The sequence below is a fragment of the Ruditapes philippinarum genome, unplaced genomic scaffold, assembly GCF_026571515.1.
Source record: "Ruditapes philippinarum isolate M1 unplaced genomic scaffold, ASM2657151v2 ctg4625_1_1_1_1, whole genome shotgun sequence".
In the NCBI taxonomy this organism is placed as follows: domain Eukaryota; kingdom Metazoa; phylum Mollusca; class Bivalvia; order Venerida; family Veneridae; genus Ruditapes; species Ruditapes philippinarum.
Window position 1 is genome coordinate 85,507 of NW_026854903.1, and position 24,676 is coordinate 110,182.

A 24,676-nucleotide genomic window follows, 5' to 3' on the forward strand; every position below is an offset into this window, starting at 1 on the left:
TGGTAAAAAGTGACATTACACAAAATTCTATAAAAAGCGGGAAAACCCCTTGGATCACCATTCCTGAACATTTCTCGCAGTGTCAACATCACAAATTTAGAAGCCATCATGTCAGGACGTGGAAAAGGTGGAAAGGCCAAGTCAAAGGCTAAGAGCAGATCATCACGCGCTGGACTACAATTTCCAGTTGGAAGGATTCATCGTTTATTGAGGAAAGGAAATTATGCTGAGAGAGTTGGCGCTGGAGCGCCAGTTTATCTGGCAGCTGTGTTAGAATATCTTGCCGCAGAAGTTCTCGAATTGGCGGGCAATGCCGCAAGAGACAATAAGAAATCGAGAATAATTCCACGACATCTTCAGTTAGCTATCCGAAATGACGAAGAATTGAATAAGTTGTTGTCCGGTGTGACCATTGCCCAGGGTGGTGTTCTTCCAAATATTCAGGCGGTCTTGTTGCCAAAGAAAAGTGGTGCACCAAAAGGAGGCAAGGCTTCATCACAAAGTCAAGAATACTAGGTAATAAGCTTTAACATACTTTATTTATCCATCTAAAATAAATATCATTTAGATCTATCACTAGATCTAAATATTTTTTTTTAGAAACAATTTGCATCGGTTTTCGACCACCACACATTCGGATTAATATTATGTCTAGATTTTGGCGCGGAATAAGGTTCATTACGTTTTCTTTAACAATTAAAGATCTATACAAGATTTACATTATGCACGATTTAGAATCTACTCCTAAAAATACATTCGGCCCTGCAGTTACATTGGCAGTTATATGTAGAACTAATTTTACTCTTATTTTCTGTTATTTTTATTAGATAAATTATAGATCTTTGTTTGCAGACTTGGAGCTTGTTATTTGATAAAGATGCTATTTGATAAAGATCTATGTCTTTACTAAATTCATAATTAATTGAATATGGCATATCACAAATGAAAAAAAAACAACACTCTATTTGATTATTTTCTTTTCTTGTTTTTTTCAGGCACATTCACAGGTTGGGGTATTTGAAAGGGAATATCAGTCATTCACTACATCACAGATTCTTAGTGACACCTCATCAATTCATCAATATCATTAAATCATTCAGTGATGACAGCAGATCCATGTTGATAAAGACAGCATTTAAATGTTGATATAACTTACAACTACGTGATTTTAGCTAGTGTTGTTAACTTTTATTTACTCAAATGTTCACATGTGTTTGTTCTTTAAAATGTTTCTTCTTAGTTAAACTGCATTAATCAGGTTCTAATTGACACTTGTTTTCTATTCTTATTTCTATATTCTTCTCTACTTTTTAAATAAACATATGTGACATGTTATTATTTTTGTTTTAATTTTAAAGTTGGGTTCTGTTTTAAAGAGCATTGGATTTCAAATAATTTGCTTACCTGAGCACAAAGTTCTCAAGGGAAGCTATTGTGATTACATAGTGTCTGTCGTTTTTAACTTGACATCAGGGTTTGGCCAATAGTGACGATCACCTAAACTATTCTGACGTTACTGTAAAAAGATACCTGTGGGTGTTTAAAAGAAAAAATCCTTAAGGACGTCTCCTGACCTGAGCCGCTTGATGGAGTTTGATGAAGCTTTACATGGTGATCATTGGTTAGTCCTTTACAAAAAATGCACAAATCGTTGAAAACAGAATATCCTGGTCAGCCAGGATGGGTTATCATTGTGCTTGTCAATGGAATAGGTCTTCAGGGAAATACAGAATCTCGGTAAGAGAAAAATAGCTTGGTGTTGAAAAGATGTTAAATTCCTGAACTCTGCAAATGTGGGTTTTCCAATGCTACTTCCCTGGCACAAACAAACTTTAAATTGTTTAAGCTTTATGGTGTACTACCGATCACAATGGTTAAGTCAATCTGTTGCGATTGTTTTTTGGAGCTGTAACTGTAAAAGTTTGTACCCACGGATTAGCTTGGGAAACCCTAAAATATTCTTTATTCTGGAAGAAGTCTATTATAGGAGATATTTTGTGGCGAACAAATATTTCATAGTTTCAAGAATAATTTAACGCCCATTGCATTTGGAATGATCAATTTGCTCTCAAGTCCTCCAGATGCATAAATGCAGCAAGGTTTATTTCTAATAAGTCACTCTCTTATAGAGTCGCATGCTATACTTGGCAAATTTTCTTAAATTCTTGGGAAATCTTGTATTCATTTTGAAAACAAGTGTTCAATGATTCTGATATTCCTGGTCATAAGGGCGCTTTCAACATACAAAGTAGCCAGACTTACTTTCAAGGGGCGGTTAACTAAAATATGACCGACCCCAAACAGACATTCTGAAACAATTCATTTTAAGAGTGACTAAGTAATTTGTTTAAATGTTGCATTGATATTAAAAAGGTCACATTTATTAATAGGCTTACTCCAAAGTATACCATTCAAATATCACATGGAAATATCCTGTTTACTTGCATACATGTAGATATGAATATTCTGAATAAAGGTCAAAGTGATAGTTTGGCATCATCTGTTACTATAACCTGGCTCTGGCTGTTCAATCCAACTGGAGTTTCAAGGTTTTCTCTTTACAAGTTCAAACTGTTTATCTGAACCCTTTCCTGAATTACATGTAGCCCTATTATCTTGTTCAAACTGAAATATACTAGTGTACAGTATAAGTATTACTTTAGTTCTGATTTGTACTTGCGGTATAATAGCAAAGATTTTCTTACTTTAAAGCAATGTTGATTCTGGCATCCATGGCTGAAAAGTTAAGGTTGTTGACTTGAAATCACTTGCTCTTTACTGATGTGGGTTTGAATCCTGCCAGGGACTTTGAATTAATTCATGTGAGGAAGACATCCAGCTAGCTGAGAAACATGGTGGCTTTACTCTGATGCCAGTTTATGCCTGAAATTAATAATGAGGGGCACCTAAGGTCATTTTCCACCAGTTAAGCTGGGAAGTCGCCATATGACCTTTAACTGTGTTGGTGCGCTGTATGAGTACCGAGTCTACTGACCGTCCAGGACATAATTTTCAAGCATGGATAGAACAAAATGTGCACACAATCTGTGGTCTTTGCAGGGGTCTGTTAATGGAAGTTTGGGTTTATTTACTCCTTGATTTAGGCTTGTGACTTCCATAATCTAATACTTTTCCTTCTTTACCTATATTAATGTGACTTCTAATATCAAGAGATTTTGCAGTCTCTGACTTCCAAAATTTAAAACTTAATGGAAGCCCTGGTCTTTGCATGAATTAGTGTAATTAATTTATGATGATTTCAAATTAAAATGGAAATTTCTTTATCCTACTGGTATCTTACATAAAACTCATTTCTTTACATATTAGTTCCTCACTTTTAACCTGCTGTTGTAGAGGCAATATGCTTTTAAACTATGGTTGTAGATCTATTGCAAAATCATACTTCATTTTGTTTGAAAGACCCTTACAAATAATTGTTGAATGTTTTTGTGTAGAGTTTACAATTAAAGTTTTTAAACTTTTAACAACATTTGATATCTCTAGATAAAGCTGGACTACAGATTTCTGTTAAATGTTTTGTTAGGCCTATTAGCTGGCATAAATATCCATCTATAAAAGTAAAGGATAATATTGTATTTCCTGTGAACAGGATTGCAAAGCTTAATTCCACTACAAGGTGGTAGTTGCATTTTAAAGCTTAGGTAGTTTAAAAGTGTGAGATTTTATTTTGTTAAGATATTTGACATACTGTTTTGACTGGTAATATGGCCCTTTATGATACTGCACGTTTTTAACGTCCATTTTAAATGGATAATTGTGACGTTTTTATAGTTTTATATACACTGCTGCTGACAATTTATGAAGAAATCTTCATTTTTACTCTAAAAGGGAAGTTTGCAGAATTATGAATTCTTTATAAATATTCCTTACAGGTCATATGGCTGTATATAAAGGGTTGTTTGCAATAAAACCCTCACCTGGTGGCTTGGGTTATAGTTTCAAACAACTGTTTATATTATAAAGGCCATATATACCTGTCAAGACTCTTTATAACTAATAATATAAATGGTTGTTTGCATATATTTATATTTTTGGTTATATTACAAACAACCATTTACATATAACCCATCAAGAATATTAACTGGAGAAAAAAATGAAAATACTTTATAAACTGACAGCAGTTGTGTACATAGTTTATATAAACGTCACAATTATCCAATGAAAAACTATAATAAAAACTTGCGATATTATAAGCTTCCATGTACATGTAATCTGTCCCTCAAAATTCAAAACAATTGAATAACAATATATTTTTCCAGTGATAATGAACATGCATTATTATATAGGGGCATTAAACATATTACATAAGATGACATAAGAAATGTACAGGAAAAATAACAACACAATATTCTTAATAGAACTTATATTTATAATAAACTTAGAAAGTGATCTACACAATAAGTATAAGACTTCAAGGTATTACAACAATACAAAATGTAATTGTTAATATATAATGTTAATACAATGTACTTAAATACAAAAAAAATTGCAGTTTTCAAAATATTACAGATACAAGTATGGCCTGTATATAGTAAAGAATTCTGAAAAGTGATAAATTCCCAATCTGATAAAAATCAACTCCATACATAACATAATAAATATAAGCAAGACAATAACAAATATGAATATGTGAAAATCACATTCACAATTTGATCATGTTTTTCATGAGAGAAAAATAACACATTTATTGACTAACTAATCTAGTAATGAAACGATAACTGTTGTATCGAATCATCATTCTTTCATTGTGATGATACCCCCATCCCCACCTCCAACATATCAATCATGACTTAAATAACTTAATAAAATGATTAATTTATGAGAAAGATTAATTTAACTTAAAATCACACTTTACTTTATCAGTGACATCTTTCAATTAACAATTAATCTGGAAAATTATATGGAACAGTTTATGCTAAACTTGACATGCAAAAGAAATGGAGGATATTAAATGACCGAAAGTTTAATACTCAGTTTATTTAACGAGTTGTAAAAAACTATATTATGCGAGCCTCTGACGAGCATAATATTATTTTATTCAACGAGTTCAATAAATTCAGTAATGAACCTAAACAAATTTAATATTCTATTTATCACATACCAATTAAATATAAAGACCGTTTTAAGTGAAAAAGAATCATTTTTCCCCCGACACTCCTATAGCATAACTCTAACATTAAGCGTGTTTTTACACTATGTTTGTATAACACAAATGACATACTGCAATATATGAAAAGCTGTGCAATACCATTTTTGAGGAGTCGTCAAAGCGGCACAGGTATGTGATAATATTTTATATGAAATAATAAGAGTCAAGTCTGTCATCCGAGGTTTGCTACATAAATGTGATAAAGATAAAGTAGAAAAGTTAATAAAATGGTACACAATGGTCAACAATGTAACATTATGTACAGGTTAAAAATAGAAATATGAAAAATAAAATGTATGATATCAGAAGTAAAAAAAAACACAAAGGATAACTTGTAAAACAAAGGTAAAGTAAAACTAAGGTATATTAAAAATAATTAATATGGATTTAAATACGAAAAGAAAAATGTGTATAATATCACTGACTTAAAATACAAATATGTCCATATAAAACATAATAAATATTATTATATTACACTATTACACATGTAGGATAAAAAAGAATAATATTCAACATTTTTCATAGAATAAAGATCTACCAGTATACATTAAATTAAACTATGGTATTTCAACAAGTCAAATCAGTATAGAAAATTACCAACTTTAGTCGTGAGCTTATTGGTTCATCGTTTCATTTTATTTTATTTTCAGAGACTAACTTCCAAGAAAAAAAATCCATGAGCCAGTTACTCTAGTATTACATTACAATTCTCATAAAAGCTTGTGAATGTATAAGTCGCTTTGCTTTAACCTTGCCGACTTGAAATAAGCATCTAAGCTCGGTACTGAAACCACAAACATTAACTCTGATAGAGTAAATAAATATCTTATAAACTGATCCACAAATAAACAATGATACATTCTACAATAATAATGCATTCATGGTGTAAGGGAGACAACCCTTATTTGACAAAATTGCTTTTTATTTGACCCAAGTGCTTGAACATTTATACATGGAAATGGATTATATCAGAGACCATCAACAGATTTTGCTGTAGAAAACACTAAATTTACTTGAATTTAAGAAAGAAATATCACAGATTTAAGAGTTTTGTTTCAGGAATGATGAAGATGAAGGCTTGTGGAGTTGTCCGGGGCAACAATCCGAGTAATTTTCTCTGGCCTTGGTGACAGAGACTGAATGTACTGGTTTAAATCTACACCCAAACCATGTAGGTTATTGAAGTAGTCTAGTTTTTGCTCATCCTGCAAATTGGTGGCCTGAAACATGAAGACAGATTGTGCATATGTTAATTTCCTTTTTTTTACAGAATGTTCACAATATATTATACCAGTTCAAGCATAGAACATAATTTATCAACAATTTTAAATGATCTAATGATCTATAAAAATTCAATAACATTCAAATTTTAACAGCTAAAGATCTGACATTAGGAAATTTTATTTACATTCTTGCACTGCAAGCACTAGACAGTTTCATATTAAGACATTAACTCGCAGCAATTTTGTAATTTATAAAAATAGTCTAAAGATTTTGGATTTAACTCAATACAGGATTGGAGCAGTACCTCTGGACGCTTGCAGAAATCATGATCACAAAATAGGCAAATATGTCTTTTTTTTTTTGCTGATTATCACTTTTTTCATTCCTTATCGTTTAAAAATTGGTGTGAAAAGATGAATTAGACATTTTAAAGTTCATTCTGTAAGGTGGAAAGGCGAGATTTTAGCATTTAATCATTCAAGTGTCTTGTCCAGCATGTACCGGAATACGGTATTTAGTGTGGTGCTCCAATCCTTTTTTGTCTCACTCTATGATTTTCATTTGTGACCTCAAGAAAAATTCGTCTAGTTCTTTAGTTATACATTCAAAATGATTACTGTGATATATTTATCCAAAAAATAAACACACTATTGCAGCACAGGTAAGTTATTATTGCAGTTACTGTATAAACATATCTTAAATAAGTATAAACATCAGCCACGAGTCCAGGATATTTCACCAAGAGGCGGCAAAGAATATTTCATTTTTGCTCAATTTTCACTACAAAAACATAAGTTAAAATCCAAACTTGGTTGTAATATATTTTTTTCATGCATAATCTAAAACAGAATAGTCAAAGCCGAGGGTGATCATGACCCCCCCCCCCCCCCCCCAACACACACACACACTTCTCTGTGCATGAGCATTATGCGCGAAGAGTTAATTTTCACCTGTAATTCTCCTTTCCTCTCCACCTCCCATTTTCGTCTTTTATCTTCCTCAGATCTTTTCTCCATCTCTAGTTTATGCTCTATCTTAGATTTTTCCATACTATGTCTATGTGTCAACTCTTCTACTTCAATCTTCTGTTCTATGAACATTAATTTTTACACAAATTTTAAAACAAATCAACAATCAACTGTCTTTGTTACGTAGATTCAATTATGGTCACAATAATTAAATGAAAACATGAGCTGTCAGTGGAACAGTGAGCTCGACTATTTTAGGTGCTTGATATCAAAACAAAAACCTGGATGATGTTGAATTTTCTAAGTTCAAAAAGAGCCATTATTCTGTCATATCCACATTAATGTTATGGGCCTTGGACAGTGACCTATTATGCTTTAAAATAAGTGTGTGAAGTTCCAACTCATTCCCTTTAGTAGTTTTGTAGAAACCAATTTGCATACAAAAAAGCATAATAAAGTGTGCCACCAACTCCCTATTCTTCAAAAAGTCAAGCTATCAATTAATTTTTTTTAGTAGAAATCTGCCAGCAACTTTAGAAACAAAGCATTTTGGGCTAGGAACTGGCACTTTTACATTTAAAACAACACTGATATTCTAGAAATCTTGCTTTTTATCCTAGAAATGAACACTTTCATGATAAGAACCAAGTTTTTCATGCAAGGAATCAAGCATTTCATGTTAAAAATCAACAATATTACGTAGCAACCTCAAATTTAAAGCTACAAGCCAATAATTTTAAGCCATACTTAAGCCATTATAAGCCTCACTGACGTCAAAAAGCCTAAATGAATTAAATGAATCACTAAAAATTGAAAAAAATCTGAAAAGGAAAATAAAGAATTATGCTCGGTATCAAAAGTCTATAAAAACTTCAATACCCATATCTATTCTATCCTTTTCATTCTTCAGTTTTAAGTCGGTCATTCTTTGATCCTGCTCTTCAGATTCATACTGAAAAGAAATACAATCATGTATATTAAACAATGATTTTATCGGATCATCCATATATACATGTAGCTAACATCACAATTATTCTAAATTACAGAAATATACAGATAGATATAATGGAATTCTAACCCTAACACCGAACACAGCAAATTGAAAATTCTGCAGGGTCAGTTTGATTGGACCTTTTCCAGGACGGCTGTGATAAAAGCAATCTGCCATCTAGACCCCTAGCATCGGCTTAAGCAGAACATAACAATAAATATTTCTTATTTGCTTTTTTAATGTTGGATTTTCTGTCGCACAAACACTGTAAAGGTCATATGGCCACTTTCCGGATTTATTTGTGGCGGAAGACTTCATATGCCCCTCTGTGCATTATTTCAGGCATGAACGGGCACCTGAGTAGAACGACTGACATTCTGTACGCTGGATAGCTTCCATACATGAAAGAATCCAAATCTCTAGTAGGCTATGAGGGCAAGTGATTTGAAGTCAACAACCTTAACCACTCGGCCATGGACATTTAACCATAAATGATAAACATAACAAGAAAGGTGGTAATGGACCCATAAATGTGACATTTCCAAGGTATTCCCAAAAATAGCAGTGTATGGTCCCCAAGTACTGAAGTACTTTCATACAAAAAAACAACAACAACAAAGAACATTGAACTGATACTTAACTAAAAGTAAAAGACTGTCATAGTTACTCAATAAAGACCTCATGATTATTTTTATGTAGAAGACTGACATATAAATTATACTCTATAAAGACATCATACCTATTTTCCAGCTTTTAATAGAGAAGGCATTCACTTTTGTAATGGCATAATGTCACTTTCATTTTCTTTAACACATAGCAATGAAGACTGTGAGCAAGTAACATTAACCTTACACATACTGGCACCTTTGCCACCAGTATAGTGCAAAGCCAGCCTGCATATCCATGCTATTTGTTGGCTGACTAACTTAAAATTTTCATCATGATGTCCCTGTTACTGATAACTGACAGTCAGTCCCAAAATTGGAAGCTTGACAAGTCTGTTTAAGAAATTCAGTAGGTAAATGGTTACTTTAACCTATTTATTTTAGTATCGATTTCACTTTTGGAACCAACCAGTAATAAGCAATAAGTGTTAAGTTTTTTGCTCATGGAAACAACGGCTTGCCCTGACAGGGTTTGAATCCATGTGGTTAGCAATCCTTAGATTACTAGTCCGACATGTTCACCACTTTGCATCTGTAACCACTCTGTCAAATAAGTTGAAAAATAAAGATCAGATATCTGTAATAATGTATATTAACAGTAAAAACTTGAAGTTGAAAAGCTTACAGCAGATAAATGATAAAACACAACTCACAGCTATCTTCAGTCTTGTTCTGACTTCTATCGCACCATCATGGAGTTTCTGAAGCTTATCATGGGCAAAGTAGCCCCGAAATACCACCTTCGAAATATTGTAGCCAATAGATTTAGCTCTCTCTGTCAACTGGGGAAATGAGCTGAGATTGTTCAATTCTGAGGAATGTTCCATAAATTCTATGTACCTGTTTAAAAAGTCATAATATTATATACAACACATGATACTATGAAAGATACTATTTATAGATATAATGAAAGTAGACAATAAAATAAACCTTACATTTTTCTACAACTATAACAGTGGGAAAAGGTGAGTGATTAAATTATCTGCCTCTTTGATGCAAGGATCAGGGGTTCGAGTCCCATTTGAATCATGACCAACTTAGCTTGTATGATGCCAGTACCAGAAAGAGCACAGACTCCAGTAGTTCACATAAGTTACAAGCTTTCTTTAACATCAACCTTTCATCAAATGTTTAATTCTATCACTCCACGTGATTTTGTCACTATAGACAAAGAAGTAAAAAACCGGTGTTAAACTGCCAATAAACACTGGTTAGGGACTACTTGTATATGCGGCTTTTATGTTTTCACCCTCGATTATATAGTTTACAAAGCCTTTTAAAGCAACAATAAAAAGCATTTTTAATTATATTTTCTGTCCTTATAATGTGTTCTTTTCATACAATACCGAAATAATATATCACATACACTAACGCCACATATTAGATCCATATCAGTTAATAAATATTTTGACAAAATGGCGCCAATCCGTAAGCAGCGTAATGACGTCATCCTAAGTAAACAACTCATTCATAAACAAGCTGACGTAAATTCATACATACAAGAATGATAAATGGGGCCCTGATGTAAACACAATACGACATAAGTTTTTATTGTTGAAAACTTGATAAAATAACGTTTTTTTTTAATAATTTCTTTTGTTTGATAATTTCTATATCTTCGCAACATTAGGGCGCGAAAATTGAACAGCCTTGTACGAAAATCGGCACCGGAAGTTATTTCCGCTTGAAAATTAACATTAGTGATTTTCCTTATTTTATCGTGTTAGAATCGAAATAACATCGGCCTGAGAGGTGTATATCGGCTATTTAACACCGGTTTTGTTGTTTTGATGCGATGGTCAATTCCTACGCATCAAAACTCCAAACCGGTGTTAAATAGCCGATATACACCTCTCAGGCCGATGTTATTTCTTAAGCAAACAGTGAAGATAAAACATTATTTGTAGTTTCCTTTTAAATTATTGTAAAAAGTATATATGTACTAGTTTGCATTTTTTTTATTGGGCTTTAAGTAGAAACAATGCAGTATAGGTCATATGGTGTTTTTCCAGCTATACTGCTGGAGGAAGACCTCAGGTGCCCCTCTGTACATTATTTTAGGCACAAAGAGGCACCTGAGTAGAACCACCAAAGTTCCAAAAGCAAGCTGGATAGGTTTCTTACATGAGGCAGCTCGAACCTACAGCAGTGAGAAGCAATTGGTTCGAAGTCTACAACATTAACCACTCAGCCATGGATGAACAATATACTAGAATACAGTAATTAATAATTTTCATTACAGTGTATTTTATATTATAATAAATACATGTTATTTGTAAGAATAATGCCATTTCTATGGACAGCATCTTCTTGCAATAAATATTTGACAATTTCAGTGCTTTTATGTCTTTAACATTAAAGTCAGCTTACGTATATTTCCCAGCAAAGGACACTGTATCCGCACATAAACAACTGAAAAAAAAAAAAATATTAATAGTTCTAACTAATATAATGTAATACATTATTTATGTATGTTATGTGTTATCATAAAAGATTTGATGACATATCAAATGGCAAATGAAATTCATGATTTTCCAGCTCTGAAACATTACTTAATGCAAATTATATGTTCATTTCTGCTAAATAAAAAATCTCTGTAACTTTATTGAAATTATTCAACTCTTAAAATGTTCAATATATTAAATGGACTTGTCCATCTTTCAATCTGGACAAAACCATTCATCATTGTTAGGCAAAACTTCAAAATATATACTGAATGAATAGCAGTAATAAAAGAGATCGTGCAACAGTACTGGCTGATCTTGGTCTGTACAGGCTGCATTGGTAGAATCATTTACGGTCAGGCAAGCAGGCCAAAGATTAATGCTGAATACACAATAAATTAGTTAATCTTGTTGCATGATGATTAGCACATTGCATGATAAACGATAACAATAACTTCCATATACCATGGCCAATGATATTTGTATTGTTTGACCAGGCTCTATACTGTTTATTTATAACTTTAAAGGCCCATTATGTCCAAGAAAATCTTTTATTTTTATTTCTCAAAAGTTTTAAGTGTCCTGCTGCAGTGTCTGAACAATACTCATTGGCCAATTAGTTGAACGATCTTTACCTGTGTTGCTTTTGACAGTTATAACTTATAGTAATTTTGCTTACATTTGGCTACTTTCATTACAAATAATTTTACATTCAGTGCTCCTTTTTTTCCAGGTGATAAGCATCTATTTCATACTCATTAAACTTGTGTTTGTTCTTTTGTAAGAAGAAAATATTTATTTGTTTCTGGGTCATAATGTGCCTTTAACAAACTTTTTGCAATATTTCACTATAGGGTACAAAATTAACATATAGCCTGACAGTGGATACAGAATCAACATGTACAACCAGTGCAGATCAAGATCAGATGCTCATTTTTCGGACAGTCCTTTGTTGAAAATTTCCTTAAAAATGAAGAATAGTAAGCTCAGATTGAAAGATGTATAACAAATTCAGCATGGTAACGGTTGAGGCTTTTTACTATTGAACTAGTGAGACCTGCAATACTGCCATTGGCAGTCTCTATATGAACTATGTAAATAACCAAGTTATATTGAGTGAAAAAATATGAGTTGTTTCCCTTATATTCGAGTAAAATTTATATCTCCTAATGCTAAAACAATACGAATTTAGCCTTTTTTACGATTTATACAGTGAGATAGGCAACCGGTTATCTTTACTCCCAATTCTACTGATAAGAATAGCCTGTTGTCTGCTAGTTCTGAAACTGTCAATTGGTGTATTATATTTTAAAGGCACATTATGACTCAGAAATCCATACTTTTTTAAAATTCTATAGAAATGCTAAAACATGTGTATTGATTTAAATGGATGTAGAGCATATTTGAGGCTTAATGGGCCTTTAATAATAATCTCCTTATATATAAATCACTTACTTAATAAAATCAGCTATCGGGTCCTTTGAAGTTTCAAGCTGAAACAAAATAACAGTTACATGTGACTATATCATAATTATTCTAATAGATTACACTTTATTTTTTTAAGGACCTAAAAAGAATACTGGACTTATTAACATCATCAATTACTGAAAATTATAAGAATTTGGCATTTCTTGTATAAACTTCAATTTTTTTATTTCATAATGAATAAAATAATTTTGATTGATACTTTAAACTTGAATTAAAATCTTAACAAAACATTTAAAATATAAAGTTATTTTCCAGTACATATAAATAAAAATATAAACAATATAAATCAAATTCATATTAAATTTTCAATTAAATAAATAAATAAATATCAATGACAAAAAAATATCACTTTTCTTAATTCCATATTTGTTTGACAAACAAAATACAAACAATGTGAACCAAATGTCACTCAATTAGTGAACAAACAAAGCAATTATCACCTAACCAATTCACTATCCCCTTTATTCCTACACTGGTCATGATAGGCACTCAATATAACACTCAAGGGCCAATCAAATTCAATGATTGGTTAAAATATTGATTAATGTTTTAAAGATAAAAGGAACTGGGCTTGGATGAATGCTTGGTGTACAAATATGTCATATATCACTAGGAAAGATGTCACTTTCCATCTAACTATATATACCTACATCATCTTTTATAATTTATAACTAATTGTAAATGAATTTTGCTAAAAATATATTTTTAGATGGAAGAAGAATGTTTTTTTCCTATTTCTTGGTACAGACTATGTGTTTGTGTTCAGTAAACAACTAGCACTAGCCTGTGCTTGGGACCAGGAACAATGATCAATTAGGATACAGGAACAGATTTGAAAAGATGTTGTTTTCTTATTCTTGGTACAGACTAAGTGCTTGTGTTCAGTAAACTACTAGCACTAGCCTGTGCTTGGGACCAGGAACAATGATCAATTAGGATACAGGAACAGATTTGAAAAGATGTTGTTTTCTTATTCTTGGTACAGACGAAGTGCTTGTGTTCAATAAACTACTAGCACTAGCCTGTGCTTGGGACCAGAAAAAATGATCAATTAGGATACAGGAACAGATTTGAAAAGTTGTTGTTTTCTAATTCTTGGTACAGACTAAGTGCTTGTGTTCAGTAAACTACTAGCACTAGCCTGTGCTTGGGACCAGGAACAATTATCAACTAGGATACAGGAACCGGGGGAAAAGATGTTGTTTTCTAATTCTTGGTACAGACTAAGTGCTTGTGTTCAGTAAACTACTAGCACTAGCCTGTGCTTGGGACCAGGAACAATTATCAACTAGGATGCAGGAACCGGGGGAAAAGTTGTTGTTTTCTAATTCTTGGTACAGACTAAGTGCTTGTGTTCAGTAAACTACTAGCACTAGCCTGTGCTTGGGACCAGGAACAATTATCAACTAGGATACAGGAACCGGGGGAAAAGTTGTTGTTTTCTAATTCTTGGTACAGACTAACTGCTTGTGTTAAGTAAACTACTAGCACTAGCCTGTGCTTGGGACGAGGAACAATTATCAACTTCAATACAGAAACAGACCTGAAAAGTTGTTGTTTTCTAATTCTTGGTACAGACTAAGTGCTTCTGTACATTAAACTACTAGCACTAGCCTGTGCTTGGGACCAGGAACAATTATCAACTAGGATACAGGAACCGGGGGAAAAGATGTTGTTTTCTAATTCTTGGTACAGACTAAGCGCTTGTGTTCAGTAAACTACTAGCACTAACCTGTGCTTGGGACCAGCAACAATTATCAACTAGGATACAGGAACCGGGGGAAAAGATGTTGTTTTCTAATTCTTGGTACAGACTAAGTGCTTGTGTTCATTAAACTACTAGCACTAGCCTGTGCTTGGGACCAGGAACAATTATCAACTAGGATACAGAAGATGTTGTTTTCTAATTCTTGGTACAGACTAACTGCTTGTGTTAAGTAAACTACTAGCACTAGCCTGTGCTTGGGACGAGGAACAATTATCAACTTCAATACAGAAACAGACCTAAAAAGTTGTTGTTTTCTAATTCTTGGTACAGACTAAGTGCTTGTGTTCATTAAACTACTAGCACTAGCCTGTGCTTGGGACAAGGAACAATTATCAACTAGGATACAGGAACCGGGGAAAAGATGTTGTTTTATAATTCTTGGTACAGACTAAGTGCTTGTGTTCAGTAAACTACTAGCACTAGCCTGTGCTTGGGATCAGGAACAATTATCAACTAGGATAGAGGAACCGGGGGGAAAGTTGTTGTTTTCTAATTCTTGGTACAGACTTAGTGCTTGTGTTCAATAAACTACTAGCACTAGCCTGTGCTTGGGACCAGGAACAATTATCAACTAGGATAAAGAAACAGACCGGAAAAGATGTTTGTTTTCTAATTCTTTGGTACAGACTAACTGCTTGTGTTAAGTAAACTACTAGCACTAGCCTGTGCTTGGGACGAGGAACAATAATCAACTTCAATACAGAAACAGACCTGAAAAGTTGTTGTTTTCTAATTCTTGGTACAGACTAAGTGCTTGTGTTCAGTAAACTACTAGCACTAGCCTGTGCTTGGGACCAGGAACAATTATCAACTAGGATACAGGAACCGGGGGAAAAGTTGTTGTTTTCTAATTCTTGGTACAGACTAAGTGCTTGTGTTCAATAAACTACTAGCACTAGCCTGTGCTTGGGACCAGGAACAATTATCAACTAGGATACAGAAACAGACCGGAAAAGATGTTGTTTTCTAATTCTTGGTACAGACTAACTTCTTATTGTTAAGTAAACTACTAGCACTAGCCTGTGCTTGGGACGAGGAACAATTATCAACTTCAATACAGAAACAGACCTGAAAAGTTGTTGTTTTCTAATTCTTGGTACAGACTAAGTGCTTGTGTTCATTAAACTACTAGCACTAGCCTGTGCTTGGGACCAGGAACAATTATCAACTAGGATACAGGAACCGGGGGAAAAGATGTTGTTTTCTAATTCTTGGTACAGACTAAGTGCTTGTGTTCAATAAACTACTAGCACTAGCCTGTGCTTGGGACCAGGAACAATTATCAACTAGGATACAGAAACAGGGGAAAAGATGTTGTTTTCTAATTCTTGGTACAGACTAACTGCTTTGTGTTAAGTAAACTACTAGCACTAGCCTGTGCTTGGGACCAGGAACAATTATCAACTCAGGATACAGAAACAGACCTGAAAAGTTGTTGTTTTCTAATTCTTGGTACAGACTAAGTGCTTGTGTTCATTAAACTACTAGCACTAGCCTGTGCTTGGGACCAGGAACAATTATCAACTAGGATACAGGAACCGGGGGAAAAGATGTTGTTTTCTAATTCTTGGTACAGACTAAGTGCTTGTGTTCAGTAAACTACTAGCACTAGCCTGTGCTTGGGACCAGGAACAATTATCAACTAGGATACAGGAACCGGGGGAAAAGTTGTTGTTTTCTAATTCTTGGTACAGACTAAGTGCTTGTGTTCAATAAACTACTAGCACTAGCCTGTGCTTGGGACCAGGAACAATTATCAACTAGGATACAGGAACAGACCGGAAAAGATGTTGTTTTCTAATTCTTGGTAACAGACTAAGTGCTTGTGTTCAGTAAACTACTAGCACTAGCCTGTGCTTGGGACCAGGAACAATTATCAACTAGGCATACAGAAACAGACGGAAAAGTTTGTTGTTTACTTGCTAATTCTTGGTACAGACTAAGTGCTTGTGTTCATAAACTACTAGCACTAGCACTACCTGTGCTTGGGACCAGGAACAATTATCAACTAGGATACAGGAACAGAGAAGAAAAGATGTTGTTTTCTAATTCTTGGTACAGACTAAGTGCTTGTGTTCAGTAAACTACTAGCACTAGCCTGTGCTTGGGACCAGGAACAATTATCAACTAGGATACAGGAACAGGGGGAAAAGATGTTGTTTTCTAATTCTTGGTACAGACTAAGTGCTTGTGTTCAGTAAACTACTAGCACTAGCCTGTGCTTGGGACCAGGAACAATTATCAACTAGGATACAGAAACAGACCTGAAAAGATGTTGTTTTTAATTCTTGGTACAGACTAAGTGCTTGTGTTCAGTAAACTACTAGCACTAGCCTGTGCTTGGGACGAGGAACAATTATCAACTTCAATACAGAAACAGACCTGAAAAGATGTTGTTTTCTAATTCTTGGTACAGACTAAGTGCTTGTGTTCATTAAACTACTAGCACTAGCCTGTGCTTGGGACCAGGAACAATTATCAACTAGGATACAGGAACAGACCGGAAAAGATGATGTTTTCTTATTCTTGGTACAGTCTAAGTGCTTGTGTTCAGTAAACTACTAGCACTAGCCTGTGCTTGGGATCAGGAACAATTATAAACTAGCATACAGAAAGCGGGGGAAAGATGTTGTTTTCTAATTCTTGGTACAGACTAAGTGCTTGTGTTCAATAAACTACTAGCACTAGCCTGTGCTTGGGAACAGGAAAAATGATCAATTAGGATACAGGAACAGATTTGAAAAGTTGTTGTTTTCTAATTCTTGGTACAGACTAAGTGCTTGTGTTCAGTAAACTACTAGCACTAGCCTGTGTTTGGGACCAGGAACAATTATCAACTAGGATACAGGAACCGGGGGAAAAGTTGTTTTTTTTCTAATTCTTGGTACAGACTAAGTGCTTGTGTTCAGTAAACTACTAGCACTAGCCTGTGCTTGGGACCAGGAACAATTATCAACTAGGATACAGGAACCGGGGGAAAAGTTGTTGTTTTCTAATTCTTGGTACAGACTAACTGCTTGTGTTAAGTAAACTACTAGCACTAGCCTGTGCTTGGGACCAGGAACAATTATCAACTTCAATACAGAAACAGACCTGAAAAGTTGTTGTTTTCTAATTCTTGGTACAGACTAAGTGCTTGTGTTCATTAAACTACTAGCACTAGCCTGTGCTTGGGACCAGGAACAATAATCAACTAGAATATAGAAACAGAGGAAAAAGTTGTTGTTTTCTAATTCTTGGTACAGGCTAAGTGCTTGTGTTCAGTAAACTACTAGCACTAGCCTGTGCTTGGAACCAGGAACAATTATCAAGTTCAATACAGAAACAGACCTGAAAAGATGTTCTTTTATAATTCTTGGTACAGACTAAGTGCTTGTGTCAAGTAAACTACTAGCTCTAGCCTGTGCTTGGTATCAACTAGGACACAGGAACAGACTGGAAAAGATGCTGTTTTCTAATTCATGGTACAGACTAAGTGCTTGTGTTAAGTAAACTTCTAGCACTAGCCTGTGCTTGGGACCATGAACAATTATCAACTTCAATACAGAAACAGACCTGAAAAGTTGTTGTTTTCTAATTCTTGGTACAGACTAAGTGCTTGTGTTCATTAAACTACTAGCACTAGCCTGTGCTTGGGACCAGGAACAATTATCAACTAGGATACAGGAACCGGGGAAAAGATGTTGTTTTCTAATTCTTGGTACAGACCTAGTGCTTGTGTTCAGTAAACTACTAGCACTAGCCTGTGCTTGGGATCAGGAACAATTATCAACTAGGATACAGGAACCGGGGGAAAAGTTGTTGTTTTCTAATTCTTGGTACAGACTAAGTGCTTGTGTTCAATAAACTACTAGCACTAGCCTGTGCTTGGGACCAGGAACAATTATCAACTAGGATACAGAAACAGACCGGAAAAGATGTTGTTTTCTAATTCTTGGTACAGACTAACTGCTTGTGTTAAGTAAACTACTAGCACTAGCCTGTGCTTGGGACCAGGAACAATTATCAACTTCAATACAGAAACAGACCTGAAAAGTTGTTGTTTTCTAATTCTTGGTACAGACTAAGTGCTTGTGTTCAGTAAACTACTAGCACTAGCCTGTGCTTGGGACCAGGAAACAATTATCAACTAGGATACAGAAACCGGGGGAAAAGATGTTGTTTTCTAATTCTTGATACAGACTAAGTGCTTGTGTTAAGTAAACTACTAGCACTAGCCTGTGCTTGGGACCAGGAACAATTATGAACTAGGATACAGGAACCGGGGGAAAAGTTGTTGTTTTCTAATTCTTGGTACAGACTAAGTGCTTGTGTTCAATAAACTACTAGCACTAGCCTGTGCTTGGGACCAGGAACAATTATCAACTAGGATACAGAAACAGACCGGAAAAGATGTTGTTTTCTAATTCTTGGTACAGACTAACTGCTTGTGTTAAGTAAACTACTAGCACTAGCCTGTGCTTGGGACCAGGAACAATTATCAACTTCAATACAGAAACAGACCTGAAAAGTTGTTGTTTTCTAATTCTTGGTACAGACTAAGTGCTTGTGTTCATTAAACTACTAGCACTAGCCTGTGCTTGGGACCAGGAACAATTATCAACTAGGATACAGGAACCGGGGAAAAGATGTTGTTTTCTAATTCTTGGTACAGACTAAGTGCTTGTGTTCAGTAAACTACTAGCACTAGCCTGTGCTTGGGATCAGGAACAATTATCAACTAGGATACAGGAACCGGGGGAAAAGTTGTTGTTTTCTAATTCTTGGTACAGACTAAGTGCTTGTGTTAAATAAACTACTAGCACTAGCCTGTGCTTGGGACCCAGGAACAATTATCAACTAGGATACAGGAACAGACCGGAAAAGATGATGTTTTCTAATTCTTGGTACAGTCTAAGTGCTTGTGTTCAGTAAACTACTAGCACTAGCCTGTGCTTGGGATCAGGAACAATTATAAACTAGCATACAGAAAGCGGGGGAAAGATGTTGTTTTCTAATTCTTGGTACAGACTAAGTGCTTGTGTTCAATAAACTACTAGCACTAACCTGTGCTTGGGACCAGGAAAAATGATCAATTAGGATACAGGAACAGATTTTGAAAAAGTTGTTGTTTTCTAATTCTTGGTACAGACTAAGTGCTTGTGTTCAGTAAACTACTAGCACTAGCCTGTGTTTTGGGACCAGGAACAATTATCAACTAGGATACAGGAACCGGGGGAAAAGTTGTTTGTTTTCTAATTCTTGGTACAGACTAGGTGCTTGTGTTCAGTAAACTAATAGCACTAGCCTGTTGCTTGGGACCAGGAAACAATTATCAACTAGGATACAGGAACCAGGGGAAAAGTTGTTGTTTTTTCTAATCTTGGTACAGACTAACTGCTTGTGTTAAGTAAACTACTAGCACTAGCCTGTGCTTGGGACGAGGAACAATTATCAACTTCAATACAGAAACAGACCTGAAAAGTTGTTGTTTTCTAATTCTTGGTACAGACTAAGTGCTTGTGTTCATTAAACTACTAGCACTAGCCTGTGCTTGGGACCAGGAACAATTATCAACTAGGATACAGGAACAGGGGGAAAAGATGTTGTTTTCTAATTCTTGGTACAGACTAAGTGCTTGTGTTCAGTAAACTACTAGCACTAGCCTGTGCTTGGGACCAGGAACAATTATCAACTAGGATACAAAAACAGACAAGAAAAGATGTTGTTTTCTAATTTTTGGTACAGACTAAGTGCTTGTGTTAAGTAAACTACTAGCACTAGCCTGTGCTTGGGACCAGGAACAATTATCAACTTCAAATACAGAAAAACAGACCCCTGAAAAGTTGTTGTTTTTTTTCTAATTCTTGGTACAGACTAAGTGGCTTGTGTTTCATTAAACTAACTAGCACTAGCCCCTGTGCTTGGGACCAGGAACAATTATCAACTAGGATACAGGAAACCGGGAAAAGATGTTTTGTTTTCTAATTCTTGGTACAGACTAAGTGCTTGTGTTCAGTAAACTACTTGCACTAGCCTGTGCTTGGGATCAGGAACAATTATCAACTAGGATACAGGAACCAGGGGAAAAGTTGTTTGTTTTCTTAATTCTTGGTACAGACTAAGTGCTTGTGTTAAATAAACTACTAGCACTAGCCTGTGCTTGGGACCAGGAACAATTATCAACTAGGATTACAGGAACACACCGGAAAAGATGATTGTTTTTTTCTTATTCTTGGTACAGTCTAAGTGCTTGTGGTTCAGTAAACTTACTAGCACTAGCCTGTGCTTGGGATCAGGAACAATTATAAACTAGCATACAGAAAGCGGGGGGAAACATGTTGTTTTTCTAATTCTTGGTACAGACTAAGTGCTTGTGTTCAATAAACTACTAGCACTAGCCTGTGCTTGGGACCAGGAAAAATGATCAATTAGGATACAGGAACAGATTTGAAAAGTTGTTGTTTTCTAATTCTTTGGTTACAGACTAAGTGCTTGTGTTCAGTAAACTACTAGCACTAGCCTGTGTTTTGGGACCAGGAACAATTATCAACTAGGATACAGGAACCGGGGGAAAAAGTTGTTTTTTTTTCTAATTCTTGGTACAGACTAAGTGCTTGTGTTCAGTAAACATACTAGCACTAGCCTGTGCTTGGGGACAGGAACAATTATCAACTTGGATACAGGAACCGGGGGAAAATTTGTTTTGTTTTCTAATTCTTGGTTACAGACTAACTGCTTGTGTTAAGTAAACTACTAGCACTAGCCTGTGCTTGGGACCAGGAACAATTATCAACTTCAATACAGAAACAGACCTGAAAAAGTTGTTTGTTTTCTAATTCTTGGTACAGACTAAGTGCTTGTGTTCATTAAACTACTAGCACTAGCCTGTGCTTGGGACCAGGAACAATTATCAACTAGGATACAGGAACCGGGGGAAAAGATGTTGTTTTCTAATTCTTGGTACAGACTAAGTGCTTGTGTTCAGTAAACTACTAGCACTAGCCTGTGCTTGGGACCAGGAGCAATTATCAACAAGAATGTCGAACGACACATATACCCCCCTTTCTAGCCATTGACTCACATAATTGGTAATTTTATTACAAAAACTTGCCAAAAATGGGTACATGGAAGTGTTCAATTATGGAAAAATCAACGAAAACCATTTTGACATTTAAGGCCCATTTGACATTGACCTTTGACCTAATGACCCCTAAATCAATAGAGGTCATCTACTACTTATGACCAATAACAAGGTGAAATATGAAGAACTTTGTGGATGAATACTTTTTCCAAGATAATCAGCGGAAACCCTTTTGACATTTAAGGCCCCCCTGGTGACCTTGACCTTTGACCCAAAAATCAAATAAGGGTCATCTACTAGTGATGACCTATCACTATGTGAAAAATATTGAAGACTTTGTGATGCATACTTTTTCAAGATAATTCAGCGGAAACCATTTTGACATTTAAGCCCTGTGACCTTGACCTTTGACCTAGTACCCAAAATCAATAGGGGTCATCTACTAGTTTATGACCAATCACTGTGTGAACTATGAAGACTTTTGTGATACATACTTTTCAAGATAATCAGCGGAAAAACCCTTTTTGACATTTAAGGTCCCTGTGACCTTGACCTTTGACCTAGTGACCCCAAAATCAATATGGGTCATCCACTAGTTATGAGACCCAATCACTGTGTGAAATATGAAAGACTTTTTGTGATACATACTTTTCAAGATAATCAGTTGGAAACCATTTTGACATTTAAAAAGCCCCTGTGACCTTTGACCTTTTTGACTATGACCCCAAAAATCAATAGGGGTCATCTACTAGTTATGACCAATCACTATGTGAAATATGAAGACTTTGTGATTAATACTTTTCAAGATAATCAGCGGAAACCATGTGGTCTACCGACAGACAGACCGACGGACCGACAGACAGACCGACAGACAGACAGACAGACCGACATTAGCAAAACAATATACCCCCTCTTCTTCGAAGGGGGGCATAACTAGGATACAGGAACCGGGGGAAAAGTTGTTGTTTTCTAATTCTTGGTACAGACTAAGTGCTTGTGTTCAATAAACTACTAGCACTAGCCTGTGCTTGGGACCAGGAACAATTATCAACTAGGATACAGAAACAGACCGGAAAAGATGTTGTTTTCTAATTCTTGGTACAGACTAACTGCTTGTGTTAAGTAAACTACTAGCACTAGCCTGTGCTTGGGACGAGGAACAATTATCAACTTCAATACAGAAACAGACCTGAAAAGTTGTTGTTTTCTAATTCTTGGTACAGACTAAGTGCTTGTGTTCAGTAAACTACTAGCACTAGCCTGTGCTTGGGACCAGGAACAATTATCAACTAGGATACAGGAACCGGGGGAAAAGTTGTTGTTTTCTAATTCTTGGTACAGACTAAGTGCTTGTGTTCAATAAACTACTAGCACTAGCCTGTGCTTGGGACCAGGAACAATTATCAACTAGGATACAGAAACAGACTGGAAAAGATGTTGTTTTCTAATTCTTGGTACAGACTAACTGCTTGTGTTAAGTAAACTACTAGCACTAGCCTGTGCTTGGGACCAGGAACAATTATCAACTTCAATACAGAAACAGACCTGAAAAGTTGTTGTTTTCTAATTCTTGGTACAGACTAAGTGCTTGTGTTCAATAAACTACTAGCACTAGCCTGTGCTTGGGACCAGGAACAATTATCAACTAGGATACAGAAACAGACCTGAAAAGATGTTGTTTTCTAATTCTTGGTACAGAGCTAACCTTTCTTATTGTTAAGTAAAACTACTAGCACTAGCCTGTGCTTGGGACGAGGAACAATTATCAACTTCAATACAGAAACAGACCTGAAAAAGTTGTTGTTTTCTAATTCTTGGTACAGACTAAGTGCTTGTGTTCATTAAACTACTACACTAGCCTGTGCCTTGGGACCAGGAACAATTATCAACTAGACCTATCACTGAAGGTGATTAATACCCCCACCAGCAACTTGGACTTTTTGAAAAAAAAGTAGTCTGAAGAAAAATTTGAACACAAACTTATCAAACTGTGTACAAAGAAATATTTCAATTAATTGTAATCGCAAACTGCGGTCTCGATATAAGCCCCTTGCTATACACCAAGTTTTGATTACAATATCTCATTCCTAACTCTAGTTATTGTCCGGAAACAATTTTTTTCTATTTTTAGTAACACTTTAACGGTGACCTTGACCCTAGGGAGTCGAAAATGCAATACCAACCCAGGTCTCATATAAAGCTTCCTATACACCAAATTTAGATTACAATATCTCATTCCTAACTCTAGTTATTGTCCAAAAAAACTATTTTTTCTATTTTCCCCTAACGGTGACCTTGACCCCAAGGTGCCCAAATGCAATACCCAAACCAATGTCTTCATATAAGCTTGTTATACACTTAAAAAGTTTCATAACAATAATCTTTTTTCCTATCTCTAGTTTATTGTCCGGAAACAATTTTTCTTTTTTTTTAGTAACACTTTAACGGTACCTTGACCCTAGGGAGTCGAAATGCAATACCAAAACCCGGCGACTTCATATAAGCTTTTCCTATACACCAAATTAGATTTACAATATCTCATTCCTAACTCTAGTAATAGTCAGAAAACCATTTTTCTATTTTTTTCCTTACGGTGACCTTGACCTTGACCCCAGGGGGCCCTAGATGCAATACCAACACGGTTCCTTCAATATAAGCTTGCTATTCATCAATTTTGATTACAGTATCTCTTTTTCCCTAAGTCAGTTATTATCCGGAAAAACCAATTTTTCGTAACGTGACCTTGACCCCAGGGGGTCCAAATGCAATACCACCCAGGTCTTAATATAAGCTTTTGCTATAGGCCAAGTTTAGGCCAAGTTTTGATAACAGTATTCATTCCTAAGTTCCAAGATATTGTCCGGAAAACAATTTTTCTATTTTTTTAAAGGGGAA

The 24,676-nt window shown here is 35.1% G+C and overlaps 2 protein-coding genes across 2 annotated transcripts; one reads left to right on the forward strand and one right to left on the reverse strand.

The window, feature by feature from the left end:
* The first annotated feature begins 16 nt into the window (after window positions 1-16).
* On the forward strand, window positions 17-1,335 carry LOC132741480 (histone H2A). The gene is made up of 2 exons (XM_060729648.1): window positions 17-516; window positions 996-1,335. Exon 1 carries the CDS (start codon window positions 109-111, stop codon window positions 514-516), a length of 408 nt encoding a protein of 135 aa, XP_060585631.1. The 5' UTR covers window positions 17-108; the 3' UTR covers window positions 996-1,335.
* Window positions 1,336-5,337: 4,002 nt separating this feature from the next.
* Window positions 5,338-12,989, reverse strand: LOC132741481 (uncharacterized). The gene is made up of 6 exons (XM_060729649.1): window positions 12,918-12,989; window positions 11,389-11,430; window positions 9,672-9,858; window positions 8,242-8,314; window positions 7,345-7,484; window positions 5,338-6,390 (listed from the first exon to the last, which is right to left on the reverse strand). The coding sequence occupies exons 3-6, from the start codon at window positions 9,843-9,845 to the stop codon at window positions 6,226-6,228; spliced, it is 552 nt and encodes a 183-aa protein (XP_060585632.1). The 5' UTR covers window positions 9,846-9,858; window positions 11,389-11,430; window positions 12,918-12,989; the 3' UTR covers window positions 5,338-6,225.
* Window positions 12,990-24,676: the final 11,687 nt, after the last annotated feature.